We start from the raw sequence: 21184 nt of genomic DNA, 5'->3' as shown, positions 1-21184 counted from the left end.
GAACCAATTACTCTGTTAGATGAAAGTGGAGGCAAAATTTTAAAAAGAGAATAACCTTATCAGTGTAACAGTAATTTCAGAAAATTCAAAGCGAACAATAAACAAAAAGAAGAAAGATGTTTATAAAGTTTTAATCTGGTGGACAAGGATGTAAGGAACCAAAATACCCTTCTCACAGCAAAATTCTCTAGTTATGACAGACCAGAAAAACATGACATGTTCATAGATGCAATCAGTTTGGCACATACAGTATGTCTAAACACTTCACACCAATAGCAACCCAAGCCAATTCCTAGTAACGCTGTACAGAGAATTATAAAGCATGAACTAATGTGAATGCTCTGCCAGTTATAATTATTCACAGGCCCCTTTAATATTTTTGATACTATATTTAGGAAAACAAGTGTTCCTATATTATTATTATTATTATTATTATTATTATTATTATTATTATTATTATTATTATTATTATTATTAAAAGGGAATTCTTTAATTCATTTCAATAACTTTTCTAAAAATCAGTAACATTTCAACAAAGCATAATAGAAAATTGAATACACACCAAACTCTGTTCACCCATTCAAGTAACTGAAATTTCAGTGTGTACAGTGCTGCTGTGAATGAATTCACTTCACTGTCATCTATTTTCCCCTATATTGTGTAAATCATGACAACAATAAATAGGATATATGTCCATGGCTCAAGTTATTAATGAATGAGTTAGGCAAATAACTTATCTTCCCATGCTGTGAATTCTAAATTAGGAGAACTGTTCTTCCACAGGAGGCATAGAAGACATTTAAGGAACAGAATAGGAAGGAAAGACTAGTATTAGGAAATGGGTTGTGTACCTCTTCAGTAACGAGGGGCTTTAATAAAAAATGGCAAATGTGAAAGAAAAAAGGGTTTCACAAAACTTAGTACTTTTTGTTGGAGGATTCCTAAAGGTAATGGGAGCCAAAGATACAGGTAGAGAACAATTTTATAAAGGAAAAATGACAACAGCAAAGAGAAGAAGATCACATCCTGCCTCTCTGTAGCTGCTAACAGCACAGCACCTGGGTGTCGCACAGATGTCGTCCACCTGATCTGCAGTGGGACGTTTTCTGTTGCGTCCCACTTTTACTGCTGCAAAGCCAGTGCACTGACAGTCACTGACAGTCAACTGCTCCAAAGTATAGCTCCCCAGAGCCACTTTAATTCATCTGATTTGTATCACTCAGACTGCACTACTTCACTCAAACAAGCAGGCCTTTCAAGTTTGCATGCCCGTGACACTTATTTCGATACGTACAAATTGGTGCTAAGTACAGAAATGTGGTGAATTCTCAGAAAGCAGAGCCATCTAGTCTCCCCCATCTTTTCTTTACTTCAACAAACTTATTCTCTATTATTATTATTATTATTTTAAAAATTCTTCTTGTTACTATAATAGGAAAACAGATTTCTGTCTGGTCAAGCAATCTGAACACCCACAAGTATTCCGTTTCTTCAGTTTAGGGCTTCACGTGATGATACTGGATAAGATGACAGAGAACAGTTTTAATGCAAACAGTAGCTAGCCAGAAAGGCTGAAAAAACAGCTCAGGGATATTAACATGGTATCTTAAGTTTCAAATGCAAAGCGTATCTCTGGTTCTTAGTGATAACAACAGGGATCTTAACAGTAATAATAAAAACTTACCAAGGATAACTGTGACATCAAACTATCACTGATTATTCCTTATTCCATGCTAAGTGTTTACGCTAATCTTCTCTGTGATTCTCACCGTGATTCTCTGGAATTGGCATTATCACCCCCATTTTACAGATGAGGAAACGGGGAGAAGTCCTCTCAGCCCTCTGCCCCTGCCTGCACGCTGGTAACGGGCAGAAGCAGGATCAGAACCCACGCGGTCTGGATCTAGCGCCTGTACCTCTAGTCACCACGCATGCTATCTGTTCTCTGTGTGTTTCGCATAATGGGCTGTCTCGGAGAAAAAATAAGATAAACAATCATGGAAACTCCAATTGTCTTACTTCTTCCTAAAAGTAACTCAAAGAACTTTAACAATATGCACACAATTCTTCACATATTTAAAGAATTAAATCATACTCTTTGGGGATAATTTACTGCAAACAAAATCCCATCAAAGAAAACTCTCAATCCTGGAATGCTGATGCTAATAAGGATACCCCAGTCAAGGAACAAAGAGGGGTGAGGCAATGGGGTAAAGACGGAGAGAGGTTCCTTTCATGTAATGGTGAAAGAATGTGAACAGAATAGGAGTCACACTATAAAGAATACCTACTACTGATTCCTTGAATAGAAAAATGACAAAAAACCTTTTAAAAAAAATAACCTGCCCTTAGGGGGTGGGATGAAAAGGTAGAGCACAGAGGACTTTCAGGGCAGCGAAAATACTCTGTATGATACTGTAAAAAATTACACATTTGTCCAAACCCACAGAATGTACAACATCAAGAATGAATCCGAATGTAAACTGTGGACTTGCGGGGATTATGATGTATCAGTGTAGATTCATCAACTGTAAAAAATGTATCACTCTGGTGGGGGATGATGACGCGGGAGGCTGTGCATTAGTGGGGGCAAGGGTATATGTATGGGAAATCTCTGTAACTTCCTCTTAATTTTGCTGTGAATCTAAAACTGCTCTTAAAAAGTGTTAAAAGAACCTGCCTTTCTATCCTCATAAAGTAATCTTCAGTACCACTTAGGCCAAACACAGATAGAAAGCATTAAGATTTTAGGTTTTACAAAGAACAAACTCTAAATAACTAGAAAGCATTGTTCAGCATAAAATGACTGTTTTGAATATTTCAATCTAGTTATTTACAAGATTTTTTAAATCTCATAGCTTCATTTTGGTGAATAATATTTTGTCTTCAACTCTGGGAGACAATACATCTTCTAATTTACACATATGTTCTAAGAGCTTACTTTTTCTATAGCTGACTTAATATGTTCTCATTACTGGCATGTTTCATATATAATTCTGGGTATAATTAGATTATTCATACCATGATTTCAGTATTCATCTCTAAATCTTTTTTAAAAAAATCTGATCCTTGATTATGCCCCAGGGTTTTTAAAACTAGTTTGGGTTTTACTCCAAAACAAACATTAATAAAAAGCATTGTAAGTATTGAAAACATACAAATATTTAAGCCTCTAATATGAAGATGAGAACTTGGTCATTTACTGAGATACGCATGTGGCACTGTATAAAAAACAAAAACCCTTTACACTGGACACCACTTACTAGTGAAAGTAACAGAAAAGGCAGGAGTCTATGATGTTCATCTGTACCACTTCAGCTACTGGACACTATTAAGTCTTCACAATGACTGTTGGCTTCTTTCTGTTCTCTTTATTTACACTACCATGTATCACTCTAGCCCAGGACTTTTTATTTTTCTCCTGTAAATTATGGCAGGGCCGTCCTAACTGATCTCACTGATGCCTGGTTTCTCTCTGCTTAAAGCTATCCTGCTCACCATTACCAGATTAATCTCCCTAAAACATTACTTTCTTGATGTAATTATCTTCCCAGAGATCTTAAAGACAGACAATCAGGCATTGAACAAAAATCACCTAGCCCCCACCTTAACACAGTCACTCTTTTCTGCCAACACTCTCCAACAAATTGCCTTAGTCAGATGATCTTTGATCTTAAAACAGGCCATCTTCATTCCCTTGCGCCTGTCTTTGCTAATGGTTTTCATGTATCTGCCAAATCTTAGGTTACCATCAATACCAATTTCAATTCATCTACTTCCATAAAATTAGGCCTAATTATTCACATTTCTTTGACTTCTAAGTAATACATTTGTATAAATTCATATGACTTGATTATATGCTCTCTAGTTTTGGGTACCAGATTATAGTCCTGCCCATTACACTGTTCTAAAACTCAGGTCGTGTGCTGCAAGATTTGAATAATGGGGATCCTGTCTAGATTTTCAAATAAAACAAATTTCAATAAATATAATTCTCTCAATTTTAAGTATTTCTCCCACAATGCTTCCATAAACCATTTGCACCCATTCTTGCTTGTCTCACAGAGTACTGAAACAGAATAAAAGATAATTGGTAACAACTAAATTCTAACTAAACAACTAAGAAAAAGTTGAGCACAGTCTGGCCACTTTTTGTCTCCTTCAATAAACACGTGTGATCATACATTTTTTTTATATGTTAAGATGGTAAAATATCAGCAATTTCAGATGGTTTAATGTAATTCATAATAAAATCATTAATAAATTTTCTAGCTATTTCTAATTCACAAATGGCATTAAAGTGTACCATCTAGTCAAGTGTAAGAATCACTCTTATTTTATGTATACTAACTTGAATCTTCCACCATAATTGAGATTTTGATAAAGAAGCTTCATGGGAGATCAAGTTTTTCCTTCTATGCACCATTCTATTTAAAAATTCACAAAATTTCAGGTTTTATTAAGAAGCACACTTAAACATAATCAGGTTTAAGTCTTGATGGTTTCTTATTCATTTCCATTTTCTTTAGATAACTGTTCAGCTTGATTTCCTTTAGTTTTTTATTTGCATATAAGGAAAATTTTTGAAAGAACTTCTCTTTTTTTCTTCTTTTCTTTTCTAAGGCTACCCCCTAGACAAAGAAGGTAAGACTTAAAAACCCTAAGGTAACCATGACCATCTGTGGGACTCAATATGGATTCAATTGCAAAGCTTAGGTTTTAGTATGGTTCTTAGCATTTTTAAAAAAAAAATTTTAGATACCAGAATGTCCATTTATTCATTTGCAATGAAAATGCCTTATCATTGATTGTAAATATTAATCCAAGTGTGATTCAGCGTTCATTCTTTTTCAGAAGTCAAGTTATATAAGAAATCAAACCATAATTGGTGGTAGACTTTAAACTACTGATTCAATTCCTTTAATGGTTATAGGTAGCAGGCCTACTTACTTTTTAAATTCCTACTACAGTCAATTGTAATAAATTATATCTTTCCTTAAAATGTCCATTTTCTGTAAGTTTCAAATATATTAGCATAAAGTTGTTCATGATAGTCTATTTTTTAGGTCTCTGATTTTCTATAATTGTGTCCTTTCCCCCACTTTTAACATTGTTTATTTATGCTTTCTCTTTTGTCTTGATCAAATCTTGACAGTGTTATCTGTTTTCATTGGACTTCTTAAAAAACAGCTCTTAGCTTTTGACTCTATTACGTTTAATCTCTGTCCTCCACTTCATTATCATCTGCTGTTATCTTCATTCTTTCTTTCCCTATTTAGGTCTATTTTTTCTTTTTTCTAACCTATTGGGTTTAATGCTTCATTGATTCACTTAATTTTATCCTTTTCAATATAAAAGATTAGGGCTATAACTTTCCATTAGTAACTATTTTAGCAATATCTTACAAGTTTTGATATGTGCTATTTTCAGGATGTTCAGGTCTAAGTATTTTATAATTTTCATTATTATTTCTTCATTGAATAAAGAGTTATAATAAATAACCTTAAAAGTTTCCAAAAGTAAAGGTTTTTAAAAGTAAAATTTTTGGTACTAATTTCTGACTTAGTTCATCTATGATCAAGAGAATATGTTTGTATGCTATAAAGACTTGGATTTGTTGAGATTTGTTTATGTCCCAATCTATTATCTGTTTGCATAAAGATTCCACACATACTTGAGAAGACTCCATAACTGCGGGATGCGTGAATCTCTGATTCCTGTATGAGTTCCTCCCTTCTCCCTCTCAAAAGGTCAGTTCTGTGCCCTTAATCCCACCCTCACTCTCAGACCTATAAAGGATTTTATTCTCTTAGTTATCCTCCTCTCTCGTAAGTTCAATATTTTGCTCTCTCCTCTATCTAAAAATATGCACAAGTCTCCCCAATTTTAAAAAAGGTAACTTCCTTTCTATTATTAGTCACAGATTTCTCCAGGCAAGAGAGGTACCTGTGACTGTTTCACAGTCTGCTGTCTTTCTCAATCCTGTAATATCTGACTACTCCGCCCTCAACTCTAATGAATGAAATAGCATTGATATAGCTTCACAGTTTATTAAGAATCTTCTAATTATCAAATCCAGTAGTCTTTTTTGACTTCTCTTGGGATTTTGTAACCAATGACACTACTGACCACATTGTTAACCTTTTCTGCCTTATCACTTGCTATGACACACCATCCTGGCTTTCCTCCCCATTAGGATTGCCCAGTGTCTCCTCTTCCTCTCTAGCCCATCCCCACCCCCACCTCTGCGGCTCTTCAAGATTCAGTCCCTGCTCTCTGCTTATTCTTGACAGTCCCTCAACAGAGGTCACCATAACTGCTCAGAGCTTCAACTATCTTCTCTAATGGCTCCCAGGTGTTGCTCTCTACCTGTGACTTCATTTCCAAACATCAAAACTATATTTCTACCCAGAGGTGTACTAGTCACCTCAAAGTCAATATATCTAAACAGAACTCAACTTTTCCCTCAAAAACTGGGCACCCTTCCCCAACTTCTCTATTTCTGTTAATAGTACCACCATCCTCCCAACTTCAAAAACAGTCTTTGACTCATGTTGTTCCCCATTCCTCCTATCAGTCACCAGATCTTTTGTAATCTGTCCATCTTTTCATCGCAGTTACTCATCTGAGCTGTGCAAATGTTCATCTGCAACTAGAGTGCACTGGGTGCTGAAAAGACAACCCCTGCTGCAAAGACAGTTACAATCTAGATTAAATAAATAAGCAAACAACTAACTACAATATACAGGGTTAAGTGTTAAAACAGAGGCATTTATTTCATATCTGGACCACTTAATAGCTTTCAAACAGATTTAACTACTTCTAATCTCTTCCCTCTCATATGACAGATTCAGATATATCTTCCTAAAGAACTACTTTGACCATATCTTTTTCTAGCTCAAGAATCTTTAATTCTACCCCAACTGCTTTCAGGATAAAAAAACTGTCACTAATTAGCCTGCCCTGAAAGGCCCTAAACAGTGAGCCATCAAATATCATTCAAGTATCATCTCTCATTACTTCTTTACGTGAACTTCCCATTCCGTTCAAATCCGTTTACTCACTGGGCATGAACATAAATTAATATTCCTTGTAACACTCCCTTCACGCAAAAAATTTCACCATTTCCATGAAAATATATTCTTTCTTTTAAGATTGAGATTAAATGCTATCTCTGTAAGGCAATCATCAGTGTTCCTAATCAAAAATGGTATCTCCCTTCTTCAAATCCCCAAAGCGGTTTTTGCCTGGATAATTCAACTCACAATCAGGTATTGCCATATTTTATTTTCTCCATGGTTGTCTTGAATTATCATTAAATCTTTCTCACTTAGTTGTGCGTAATTCATGTTTAATCCCCAAACTCTGTGCTTCTCACAAGCAGCTTATCTTATAATCCTTTGTATCCAGCCATAGCACCTAGCATGGTATCTTGTTCATGAGCAAGATAGGAAACACGGCTAGGGTTTTGGAAAGTTCAGTTTGGATGAAGGGACATTGCCAATAGAAGAAACAGCACACACAAAGGTAAGAAAGGGCAATGTTTGTCCAAGATCCAGAAAGTTAATCAATTTGGCGAAATGTAGGGTCCTCCTCACCCTCAACCTGCTACCATGGAAAGGAACACTGGACTGTCAGGTGGAAGGGCCAGAATAAGTTCCAGAGTAAGGTGTTTTAATTTTATCTGATAGGTGATGAAGGAACCATGGAAGTTTTTAAATAGAATGATGAAGGGGGCACAGTTTTATGAAGTTTCATGAAACAAGCAGTGCACTAATTAATAGGAAGGCCTGGACATCAGGTAAGTGGCTACTATGCAGAGATGAAGTAGTGAAGCACAAACAGCACTGAGGGCTTTTCTTTCGTCTCCTCTCCTAGAGGGAAATCTGCCATGAAACTCCTTAGGCCAAGAAAGCACAGTTGCACAGGTTCTCTGATTCAATGTCCCTTTCAGTTCCACTTGTCCTAGATTCACCATAAAGCAGATTCTTTTCTATTAGCGTCGTCACTGGAGAAAGCACATTCTCATTAACGGTAACTACATTAGCAAACGACTCACTGCAAGGGCTCTGCTTAATCGCCAAGCTATTCCAAGCTATATCAATGAGAGTTTTGCTTCTAGTTCCTCTAGAACAGTTTAGTAAAAATCCCGTCTATCCACAGATGGAGGTGTTTGCTGCCTGTGGTCAGGACTGGGCTTCAATCCCCCAAGTAAGACCTGCTGACAAGCAGGGCTCGGCCCTGCCACAGCAGAGCCTGGGATACACAGCCATCTACACACTCAGCAACTAACTTCTCGTTTTAGTGCTTGAGTAGAATCATGACTCTGACTTACTTGTGTTTTATCTATTACATATGCTCAGGTTACCTTCCATTACGTGGATAATTTGTAGGAATTTGCGTTTTTCTTCTAAGCATGCTCTAACATCCTTTGTCTGTATTACCCCCATCAATGGCTAAACAGCAATGGGAGTGGGGTGGGAAGGGGCACAAAAGATAGTACTTTTTATTTGCTCATCTCTATTTATTTGATCAAATTCTTTTTAGGCATAGTAAGGTAATGGTCCAAAAAGGAAATACATTAATCTTGAAGACAGATAATTAGAATTCATAAAAATATCATGCAAGAGCAAGGGGACGATGTTTAGTGATGACCACTTTCCCTTCCCACAATGCAGTGGGGTCTAAGTGGTTGGTTTTACTCAGGGATATTTGTATTTGCTTTTCTTCGCTGATGTTTCTGTGTGTGGGGGGAGGGGAATGTGAAGCAAGTAGATTAAGAGCAGCTTCAGAGAAATGAGGAGCTAAGAGGTACATGTGTTTTCTTAAAGTCACCCAAATGCCCAAGGTAAGTGAGGCCACAATAAACAAATTAAGAATAGGATTAATATTTAAATAGATATACCTGAGTCTTTATAGAATCAGAAAAAATTTGATTAGGATGACTCTTCAGATCAAAAGTGCATGAAAAAAATCATTTATAGAATGCTAAGATTAAAAACATAATTCAACTAAATAAAACGAAACAGAAACTTATGCTAAATATAATAAAGAAGGTAAAATAAGATAGAGATATCTTTTGGAATGGCAGAAGACTTTTCATAGGTCACAGAATATTCATGAGGCATAAATTAGGACACCATAAATTGTGCCCATTTATAATAAAGGTATACTTATATTTAGGGAAATACATTATGATAAATCACATTTATAAAAAAGATAAATTTGAAAACAATTATTAATCTAACAAAGTAGTATTCACACACAGGATTTTTATAAGCATCAAGTTCTATTATATTTAAGATACAACTGGATTTATAACCTAACTTTCCTAGGAATTTATTATATCAGTAATCCCACGATCAATCACTGCTTTACTAAGACATTTATTAGCAAGCACCCACAAATGGGGAGTTAAAGTCATAGCTGGTCCCTGTGTCCTATATTGTATTCTTGGTCGAAATCTTACATATGAACATTGCAAATATTTCAAGCATTGCATAAAAGCTACTTCTCAATCTGTATGCTGGCTTTTCTTGCACACAAAGCCTACTCACAATGTCACACAGCAAGCCTCATCACCACTGGATTGAAAAGTATAGTAAAACAATAATATATTTTGGCTAGGAGAAGTTCTCTAAATACCATGAACAGCTGACCAGATGACATGGTAAGCCCTGCACACGGAACTGGCACTCTTTGTTAAAGCCAAGCAAACTGTCTCTTATTTCTCATAGCCACTGTTGGTGGCACTATGTCTACAGACATAAACAAAACTTGAAAAGCAAATGGCTTAAACATATTCCGTTAATTCCTCTTCCCCCTTTTTAAAAATACAAAAGTGGATTTTAGAAAATTCGGGGTCTTACTCCCCAAAGTAAGAGAAGTTCAGACAACAAAGGGTTAAAAGAACAAGCGGAGCCCTACCGTACCCAGAAATGACAGAAGGCTCTTCTCCTCTTCCGTGCTACTATCCAACCACTCGGCCACATCACCGGGGGAAAGGAGACTCATTCTCCAGCCAGAAAACTTTTCCATACAGAGCACAATTACTGAATGATGGAGCGGGAAAAGAAAGACACAGAGATTCAATTCTTGGGGGGGGGTCTAACACTTAAACTGCTGGCTAGGCTGTAACGATGAAAGAGAAAATGTGATCCTCCCTCCACTCTGAATTCTGTCTCTGTGACATCAATCTAATACAACGGGGTGGGGAGAGGGGAGGAAGCAGAGAGGGTTAAAAGAGGGTGATAGAAAAGAAGGGAAGAGAGATTTGTCCTTCAGTCTCTTGGTGTTAAGCTTTAGCCTGAAAGAGAAAGCCAGGATAAAAGTGAATAATGATTTGTGTTCAATGTCAGGAGAAAGCAAAGGAAAATAAAGAATAAAGATACTCAACGAAAAGAAACAGGTTCCTACACTGAAGCAGCTTCGATAACCACTCAGCACAATAGCTAATCAGTTAAGTAAATCATATCATCAAACAAAAACAAAGGCAAAAGAACAAATTCAGCATTTTGTTTTGTTCTGAGAAGAAAGGTTTTCAAATTTCCTTTCAGTCAGCCCAAGAAAAATGCAGCCCCCCTAACCCCTTCCTGCTTTAGCTGTTTCAACAGCATCCCAGCCCCCTTTAACGAAGATTTCCTGCGAGCAAAGGCAGGTTGATAAATCTGTGAATAGGAAGCTCTCGTTCCTCCTTTCTTCTGCTCCTCCTCCATTCCTCCCCCCACCTCGCATGGCGACTGCATTGATCGACAATAATGGAATCTGTAACTGACTGCCAACAGCAGCATTAAGGATATTACAAGTCCACTTCATAAGAATTCGAGCCGGTGGTCGGAACTTGGGGGCAACTCTGGGCTTGTTGTCAATAGCTTTGTCTTTCTTGGCGAGAAAGAAAAGGGTGTGTGTGTGTGAGTGTGTGTGTACGCGCGCGCGCGTGTGCGTAAAGGAAAGAAGGCTGAAATCTGAAAGAAGTAAGAGAAGTGAGCTTGTTGGGCTGAAGATTCAAAGATCCATCAATGTAGCAAATGACTGTCCTTCAACTGCTGTCACACTTATAATGTCATTGTGAAGGAGTCAGATCCAGATGGATTTTTTTTAACATGATTTACATTACATATTTACATGGGTTTGATTTAGGGTTATTTCACAGGCTTATATCTTATTAATAGGCAGAGATAAAAAATCAAGCAGAAGAGGTATTTTCACAGACCCATAAATCACTAATATTCCTGTTCTCTGGAGATTGACTGGGTTTGTTACTGTGAGGGGAAAAAAAAGCACTCTTAAAAAGACAGGGCTTTCCTCTGCCTTAGCAAAACATTAGCTCTGTTTCTAATAATCTACGCTTTCTCTGTATTCTAGCAATCTGCCTTCAGAGAGAATTCTCACTGCTTAGAGTTACTATCTCAATATATCCTGAATCCATGCCCTTCTCTCCACGTGTTTCATTATTCTTCATTTGGACCCTTGGTAACTTTGTAAGTTCCCTAAGGACACAGCTTTGTAACCCTGGGGCTGGAGCAGTGCCTGGCACTTACGAGTTCACTTAATATTTACTGAAGTTTTGGTTGGCTGCTCTAAAAGTTTTAACAGCTTCCACATTGGCAGGAGATCTCAGGCTGAATATTTTAGGATCTCTTTTTAAAATTAGTCATTTTGACAGACAGTGACTTAAAAGTAGTTGTAGTAACAGTACCAACTGATTGAGAAGACTTAAAAAAGAAAAGTATTACAAATTCATTCTTTTTTTTTTTTTAACAGCAGCCTTATCAAGATAATAAATACACTGACCAAGATGCAGCAGTGAAGCAGCCTGCAGCCTTGTAATTGGATGTCCAGTTAAGGAAAAACTTGTGTCCCCTTTCTCAAACCCATTTCCCAGCTCCAACATCAGAAGAGTTAGAACCAGAAAAGGAAGGGATACCTATGGATAGAAGGAGTGAAAAAATCAACTGGGCATCTTCCACTCAAAGTTGGGGTGGTGGGAGGGAATTAATTTGAGTATCAGATAGAATTTTAAATTGAAGTAGAGTAAATGGACTGTTTAATTACTGAAAGTAACCAAAAAACTATCTGCTTTGCATTGTATCATTAGAGCTCAGCCTTCCAGCAGTTTTAGCACAGATGGGGGCCAGGACTGGAAGAAACAAGCACCCCCTCCTCCTCTTGGCTTACATGCAGAGGCAGACTTGGGGGTTGAGGGGCCTGAAGCTTGTACAGTTTGGGGGCTATCTTTAGGAAAAATAACACAAAATTACAAACACAAATCTCTCTTTTCTTGTGTTCTCTATTTTATTAAGGTCTTATATGCTGAAAAGATCTTGAGGTTTGGGGCAGCAGAAGCTGCCACAGACAGGAGAACGTAATTCAACAACAACAACAACTCAGTTAAAGGTTTATCAAAGTCCTACAGCCACTTAGAACAGTCTCATTCACAGTTCACCTAAAGACATCACCATTTGGCTACGGTGTAGAAACTATGGTGATAAGTCACTGCCTTGCCTTCCTCAAATGTGTCCTTATGTTTCAGCAGTGATGTATTTAGTGAGAATGAAAAGAGATTCTCAGATTTTTTTGAAGATAATTAATAAATAATACAAGTTTAAATCTCTTGGAAAACTCATTAATGATGTTTACTAAAAAAAATGAGACAGAGTAAGAGGACAAGCACGGCGTCCGTCTGCTGGATGACAAACACACAGTCTAAGGATTCTAAAGAGTATTAAAAAGGACAAGTTTATATTATCAACGACCTGTTGGCTTTGGTCTTCCTGGCTTTGTATCTGTGACTTGGGAGAAATAAATAAACATTTTAATATAGTATTGTGATAGATTAAAAGATAAAAACCAAATAATCATATCAAGAGATGCTGAAAAGGCAACTAAAAACACCCAGTACCCCTTCTGAAAGTAATCTTAGAATATCTGGGACAGACTGAAACTTCCTTAACTTAATAAAGGATACAGAAACCAGTGGTAATATTATGCACAATTAAAAACATTTTATCAAGGTTAGGATCAGCATAAAGCTATCCATTATCAGCATTATTTTTTAACAGGATGGAGGCTCACCAGGGCCTATTACATGTTACTGGTAAGAGGTTCTAGCAATGTGGTAAGACAAGCAATAAGGGCATACATATCAGGAAAAAAGAAACGAATGATAAATATTTGCAGAAAATAAGATGTATTCCTAAGTGGGGATGGCAAAAGGGGATAAGATAATCAATTGAAAAACAATAAAAGGATTTAGTAAGAAGGTTAGAGTAAAGATAAATAAACAGAAATTGAGAGTTTCCTTATGTATCAGCAATTGCCAATTAGAAAAATTAAAGGGAGAAAAGGTCCCATTCCAAAAAAAAAAAAAAAAAAAAAAAGAAAGAAAAGAAGAAACTATAAACTAGGGATAAGCTCAATAAGGAAAATTGAGGACATTTGCAAAAAAAATGTGAAATTTTACATATGACAGATGGGGTGCTCTTAGGTCCATGGGGGGAAAGAAAGATTATTCAATAAATATGGCAGGAAAAAGTTATCAACATTAAAAAAAAGTATAAACATGTAAAAACCAGCTCTTGGTGGAGTAAGGATTTAAATGTCAAGAATAAAAATTTAAAACTCCTAATAAAAAATATCTTGAGATCTTGGGGTAGGAAATAATTTTGTAAATAAGAAATAAGAAATATTGACTATAAAATAAAAGATTGATGGGTTTGTACAAAATTATGAACTTTTGTCCATCCAACGACCTTAAACACAGAAAGTGAAAAGACTAGTTACAAATTGAGAATATACTCACAATACACACAACTGTTTAAAGGTTACTACCAAGATACATAAAAAGAATGCCTAAATATTAATGGAAAGACCATAACAACTCAACAAAAAATGAGCAAGAGAGGAAAATAATTTCACAAAAGCATTAACATATAAAGCCAGACTTATGAAAGATTGTTCAATATCACTGGTAATCAGGTTATATTAATCACTTATTTTCATTATGGAGATTAAAAATTCTGACAATATCTAGTATTAGGCAGAATGTGGATCTCTCTGGAGTTCATGTACATTACTGGTAGGAAAACAGTCTGGCATTATTTGCTGAAGTTGAACATTTATTCTCCCTAATACCCTGAAATTCCACTCCTAGGTGGAAAGAGGAACTCCTAGCAAAGAGGAACTCCTGCAAATAGATAAAAGAAGATACATACAAGAAAGTTCGTGACAGCACTGATATCAACAGCAAAGTTCTGTTAACAAACCAAATATCCCTCAATGAGAGATGGAATCTCAGTACCAAACCCAACCTAAAGTTGTCTGGTACATTCGAACAATTTAAAAATCATACAGTAGTCAAATGAATGAGCTGCAGCAGCAACATGGAAAGATATTAGTCATATAATACTTAAGTGAAAAAAGTAAGTCCCAAAAGAATATATAAAACTTGCTCTTTGTATATAGTTAAAAACAACTAAAACTTAGAAATGTGTATGAAAGTTAATTTTCCAACAAATAATCTTTACACTCAGTGGAATTCCAGTTGAAATGTCAACACACATTTTTCTTTTTGGGCTGGAGGTGGGGAACAACTTGAACTCATTTGGAGCCAAACACATTCGGAAAGGAAGAACTAATTAGAAGGAGTTTGCTATAGCGGTAAGAGAAACACCTTAAAATCTAACGCCATTAAAACATTGTGATATTGATGTAATAAGAACAGAACAATAGATCTGTGGAACATAAAAAAAATCCAGGCAGACAGATAGGCATTTAGCTGATAATAAAGGGCACTTTTCAAATCAGTGTGGAAAAAGCAGGCTATTCAATAAAAGGTATTGAGATAATTGGCTACACAGCTGAAAAAGTCTCATTTCAAAAAACCAAAAATAAATTCCAAATAAAGACCTAATCTTAAATTGAGAAAGGTCTTTCTAAGCATGGCACAAAAGCCAGAAATTACAATGGAAAAGAGAGACAGATTGAAAAACACAAAAATTAAAAGCTTCAAATAGCAAAAAATGAAAACAAGAACCCCCAAAACAACAAAAAAAACCCCAAACACCCTGAACAAATGTGCAAGGTTATTTAACAGTGTCTACCAAAATACGAAATGCAAACTATCTTTGATCCTATTTCTAGGAACCACTCCTACAGAGATATCAGCACAAGCAACTGAACACAGACATACGTAAAAAGATATTTAACACAAAGTTGTTAACGGCAAAAACTAAAAACATTAAATATTTATAAGGAGGGAAATAGATAAATCTACAATAAAATAATATGCATGCAACCTTTAAGGATCTAGAGGTGTAGATACAATAAAATGAAAAGATGTCTTTAATATATTATTTCACTTTTATTTGAAATATTAAAATAATGTACAATGTAAGTGTAGACTTTAATGAATTATATAATACCACAAAAGCAAGATTTAGAACACTGCAAGCAATTCACGTCCCCAAATACTCCATCTCATCCCAATTTCCCCTACCCAATAGAAAACCACAACCCTGACTTCTTTGCTAAACATTCTTTGCTTCTGTTTACAATTTTAGCGCCCAAATGTGTGTCCTTCAATATACAGTTTTATTTTCTCCTTTCCTGAATTTTATGTAAATAATGTAATACAACATACATTTTTGAGTGTGGTCTCTTTTACTCAAGATTGTCTTTCTAAGATTCATTAATGTTGTGTGTCACTGTAGTTTATTTTCATTGCTGTATTCCACTGCGTAACTATCTTACTTTTTGAAAAATCATTTTACTGATTTTTTTTCCTAGGTTGTATATATTTGGGGGCTATTATGGATATCTGATTATTCTTGTGCATGTATCATCATGTACATAAACATGTATTTCTTTTGGGTTAGCATTATCTTCAGTTTTTCTAAATAATGCCAAATCATTTTCTAAAGAAACTGTATGCAATTTTCACACACACTAGCAATGTTAGAGTTCCCATTGCTCTTATAGCCTTGACAAATTTGGTTTCTTCAGATTTTAAGTTTCAGCCAAATTGTGTGGTAGGATCTTGTAGTTTTAATTTGGGTTTCCTTGATTAGTAATCAGGATGAGCACCTCTTCAAATGGTTATGATCATTTGATTATTTTCTTTTGTAAAGAGCTTATTCAAGTCTTTTGCCCACTTTTCTACTGAGCTTTGTTAATTTGTAGGAGTACATTTTCTTTGATAGTTTATATAGCTTGCCTTTTTGCTCTCTGAGCAGTATATTTTGATAAACAGAAGTCCTTAACACAGTAAAATTTATCACTTTTTTCTTCTTTACAGTTAGTGCTTTTTCTGTCTGATTTAAAATTTATTTCTATCCTAAAGCTATAAAGATGTTATGATATATTTCAGGGTTATCATTTTTGTCTTATATATTTCAGTCTACAATTTACATGGAACTGATTTTGTGTAAGATGTGAAGAAGGAATCCACTTCTATTTTTAAAATTTGAACAAACAGTTGGGCCAGTACCATTTATTGGAAAGACCATAATTTCCCCACCACTCTGCAGTGTCAATTTTATCATAAATTAAATGTACATATGTGCACATCTGTTTCAGGACTCTTTGCTCCACTGGTCTGTTTCTAAAACCAATACCACTTTGTCTCACTTACTGTAGCTTTATAAAATGTCTCGATAGCTGATACAGCAAGTCCACCCAACTAATATTTCTTTAGAGCTGCTGGTTACACCTGGGCCTTTGTACAGCCGTATAAATTTTATACTCCATTTGTAAAATTCCTCTAAAAAACCCTCATGAGATTTTTACTGGGATTGCACTTTAAAAAAACCCAAAACATCTTATGCTCATGTGTCATTCACACACATACACAAACTCAACAGTCTGGAAGGATAAATACTGTTAATTTTAGTTACAGGTCCAGAAAATAATAGAATTCCTGGAGTGCAGGGGATGGAAGGGCTTTTATATCTGGACCTGGTATGTATTTGTCAGAAGTACCAGTTCTTACTGTTATTTTTTAAATTAAGCTTTTATTTAAAATAGACACACAATAAATTCAATTATTATAATAGATTAGAAAACTGTATATAATCAGAGTGGCACAGAATTGAAACTTTATTCAATTAATTTCTTTGGCCTTCAGATGGGGTTCATTTGACCTAAGGAAAAATAAGACTTAACTTATGATGTCTCACGAAGAAGAGCCTAAGACTCTCAGTCTTAGAGCCAAAAGCCTACATACTTCTATTTCACTCAGATTCTGCCTACTGCTGCGTTCTCTTTTTTCTCCTCTTGATGGATAGGGGAAATAGTCGGTGACTATGTTTTCATGTATGTTTTGTATTTCTGTTTCTCACGCTGGACAAACTCAGTGTCTAAGTGTTCCTCCAGATCTTACTTTCTAACCTTTCCATCACTGAAAACATGCCGAAAGTTTTTAAATATGGCACAAGAAAGAGAACACAATACTCTAGTAAGGATAACAAACTAGAACAGAAAATTACATCTCTTAAGTGTTATGCTTAAAAACATAATCTAATAAACAAAGCAAAATACATAAAAATTCAAGGAAGAAGAGTGGCACAGGTTGCCAGGAACTATGAGGCATTAAATGACAGGCATTTGGAAAGGTCTGTAACTGGAAGGCAGGATTGAAATGGGCAGGAAACTGTCATGATGGTGAGATTATACAACATCTTTACAGGCCCAGGGACTCCCTTAGAGTTCAGATCATTCTTCAACAGCAACATAATTTAAGAATGGATAGGTCTGTAACTTTTTAATTTAGTAATTTTGTAAAATTCAGGACTGTCATTTATCAGTTGATGATAAATATGAAGTCAGCATGCTCATGCTCATCAACAGTTAATCTGGCATCAGAATCTGTTCACCAATGTTTGCACAATTAAACATTTTACTGTGTTTTCCATTATTTTATTAAAAATGGGTAGCAGACTGAAAATGAAAATGCTGATATCACAGAAAAAAGCACAGGCCTCATAAAACTAATATTAACTGAACTGAAATGAAGATGAGATTGTTAATCTGCCGGAATTTCGAGTATCATTAACTTCAATGGGATAGTCCACATTCGACTTGAAAGAGGGCGGGGTGGAAAGCACAATTAAGAATCATGCACGGAGGCTTGGTGTCTATGATGTGGGTGTGGATGGTACCCGCATCTTTGTTTAGTCCTCTACCTTTGGGTGTAAGTGAGGCCCGGGATGTGTTAATATGAGGGGATAGTCACTCCCTTGATTAGGCTGTATTATATGGCAAAGATGATGGTACAGTCACTCTCAGGACTGTGTCACATTTTACACTGGATTCCACCATAGCAGACTAGAGTAAGATTCTCTCACTGGCTTTGAAGAAGTAAGCTGCTGTGTTCTGAGAGTGCCACAGGAATGGGACCCAAAGCTGGTCTCCAGCAGCTAAGAACGACTCCCTGCCAACAGCCAGCAAGGAAATAGGGACCTCAGTCCCACAACTACAAGAGGACTCTGAGCACCAGGTAAGAATGCTGCCCATCTAGTACTTTGGTTTTGACCTTGTGATATTCTGAGCAAACAACCAGCTACACTCTGCCTGTACTTAGGATCTACAGAAACTCGGAAATAACAAATGGGTGCTGTTGTGAGTCACTAAGTGTGTGGTCATTTGTTCTAACAGCAATAGAAAATGAATGTAGTATGCTAACGGGAAAACACTGAGTTTGAGTAAAACAGGTGAAATATGAAGGATCCACTGGAGAAGACTGCTATAAATAAATCCAGAAATAGAACTAAACACATTCATTTAATGATTAAGAATGGCAGGACAGGATGGAGGGGAAATTTATCTGAGAAGAGAAGAAATGTATGTTCAAGAATATGTCATCTTTGTATTTTTAGAAAGAAAAAGAAGGAAATTAACATTTATTAAGTATCTTCCATCTTTGTGTTGGATACTTCCACATTTCAGTGATGACAAGGCTGTTTTAAAATGTTTTATTTTTCTTCCATACAACAAGTAATCACATATCCTTTAAAAGCATAGAAGTATGTTTTTAAGGCAAAAGTGTGTTAAAATCAAAAGTACAGAAAACTCTTATTATTTGTATCATGAAGTAATTAATAACTATATATAAAAATTAATGTGTTTGGTATGAGTACATATATATCTTTATATACACTACAGTGACATATATAAATTGTTACTACTATAAAATACTGAAGACATAAGAAAATCAGTGTTTTACGTGGTACACTGAAAGCTTATGAAAAGCCTAGAAGTTCTATTATTCACATACTGAAATTTTGTTTCGAAGATGTACATACAAACCCAGTCTATCAGAGGCTTTCCCCATCTAACCCTTTAAATGACCTCAAATGTTAAGTCCTTGACTGTACACATAGAGTAGCCAGCCTTAAATGTGAGATTAAACCTGGGGTCGTTCTTCACCTCCTCCATAAGCAAAACAGACTTTCAAAGAATATCACACCATCATCCTGGAAGTTTGCTTACAGTTTTTTGTTTTTGTTTTGTGGGTTTTTTTTTTTTTTTAAAGCAAAGTAGAGAAATTATAGAAATATCTTTTCTCAAACTCTTTACTAAAGGATAACATACATTCAGAATATATCGTACAGGTCAATCAAGTTTTTCAAAAGGAACTCATCCCAGTAACTAGCATCTGAATTAAACAAAACAGAACAACAACAACAACAACAACAAAGCAGCCTCCCCTGTACGCCCTTCCCAAGTCATTCCCCCATAAGGATAATCACTATCCTGACTTCTATCACCTCAGATGAATCTGAACTCTGTATAAATGGAATCAAACTGTGTTTATTCTTTTGAGACTAACTTTTCATGCTCAATATACATTTGTGAGATTTACCCATCCTGTTGCTTGAAGGAGTCATTTGTCTTTTTCAATGCTGTATAGAATTCGATTGTGTAAGCAAACCACAATTTACACATTCTAGTGCTAATGAACATTTGGGTGGTTTCTAATTTTTAGCTGTTATGAATATTTCTGTACAGGTCTTTTGGGACCCAATGTATGCATTTCTTTTGGGTACGTATAAGGAGCAGAAGTGCTGGGTCATAGAGCAGACTTCTTCAAAGCAGTTGTACAAATGTATACTCTCATCGGTAGTGTGAGAAAACTGCTTTTGCTCCAGATCCGTGGTGGGGAGGGAATCTCTGAAATAAAGTGGTGTCATCAAGGATTGATCTAAACAGTTCTACTGAGGCACAGGGGACAAACAGATATACTACCTCTAGACTTCTGCTTCTTATATTACAATAAATTCCCCTTGAAAAGTACATTCTGGTTCTGTTAATAAAAACGCTTCCAAAGGAGGCGGTTTTCATTTTTTGTAATGACAGCAATAACTCTGAGGATATCTTCCTTACACCATGTTTTTGGTTTTGCTAGTAAAAATGGTCAATAGTGGCTCCAACTGAAATTAAAAAAAAAGGTTACTTATTTGGAAAATTTACCTTTAAAAACTGATCATTAATCAAGTATTTACTGAGTGTTGTATTTTTAAGGGAAGGAAATGAATAAAACTAAAATTACTAAAAATATATTTCATAGTTTTAGTGATTGTCACTGCAAATATTTACAAGTAAAATAATGGTACTCGTAAAATAGAGTGACATTTATTGCTTCAGGAAACTACCATGATGTTTCACTTAGCTTCAAGTGGAGATAAAATATTTTAAGAAAAATCTCAAGATGTATGTAAGCTAAGTGTATGGAAGATAAAGATCTTACTTCATTAAAAATCTCCTTAAATTTCAGCTGTTTAATAGAGACTCACAAAAATCAGACTAAATAGTTACTGTGGTGCAATTCCTCTACTAAATGGAGAAATTAAATTATCTATTGCCCTTTCTTTGAGTGATTAGTTTCCTATACTTTGAGAAAATGCTAATAAATATAACTATACAGCACCAACTCATAGAAATGAGCTTTACATAATGAGCTCTTAGTACACAAAGATGATGACCCTTCCTGTTAGCAGACACATCGCATCTTGTTCTGTCCTTTGACTGAGCAAACCTAGTTCTCTCTATGTGTTCACACAGCCTAGATTTTTTTTTTTTTTTTGGCTCTTCTTACACTCCCTTTGACACACCATTCCTTCTTTAAAAAAAAAAACAAAAACAAATTATTTCATCTACTTAGTTGACACTTTATAGAGTCTAGGTGTTC

General features: G+C 35.6%; 1 protein-coding gene across 9 annotated transcripts in view; it reads right to left on the bottom strand.

Moving 5' to 3' along the window:
• Positions 1-21184, bottom strand: part of RASAL2 (RAS protein activator like 2) — a 302791-nt gene that overhangs the window by 87957 nt on the left and 193650 nt on the right. For 2 of the 9 annotated variants that reach the window (XM_031435714.2, XM_031435713.2), the window contains exon 1: positions 9933-11640. The exons of the other annotated variants lie outside the window; for them this stretch is intronic. Coding sequence is in view for 1 of the 2 variants with exons in the window: in XM_031435713.2 (XP_031291573.1) it covers positions 9933-10038 (106 nt within the window). In the remaining variant the exon portion in view is untranslated. Of the gene's footprint in view, positions 1-9932; positions 11641-21184 lie in introns of those variants that run through there. 9 annotated transcript variants of the gene reach the window in all.

Source organism: Camelus dromedarius, chromosome 23 (assembly GCF_036321535.1).
Source record: "Camelus dromedarius isolate mCamDro1 chromosome 23, mCamDro1.pat, whole genome shotgun sequence".
In the NCBI taxonomy this organism is placed as follows: Eukaryota; Metazoa; Chordata; class Mammalia; order Artiodactyla; family Camelidae; genus Camelus; species Camelus dromedarius.
The sequence above is the reverse complement of the archived record's forward strand: the minus strand, read 5'-3'. Positions and strand labels throughout refer to the sequence as shown.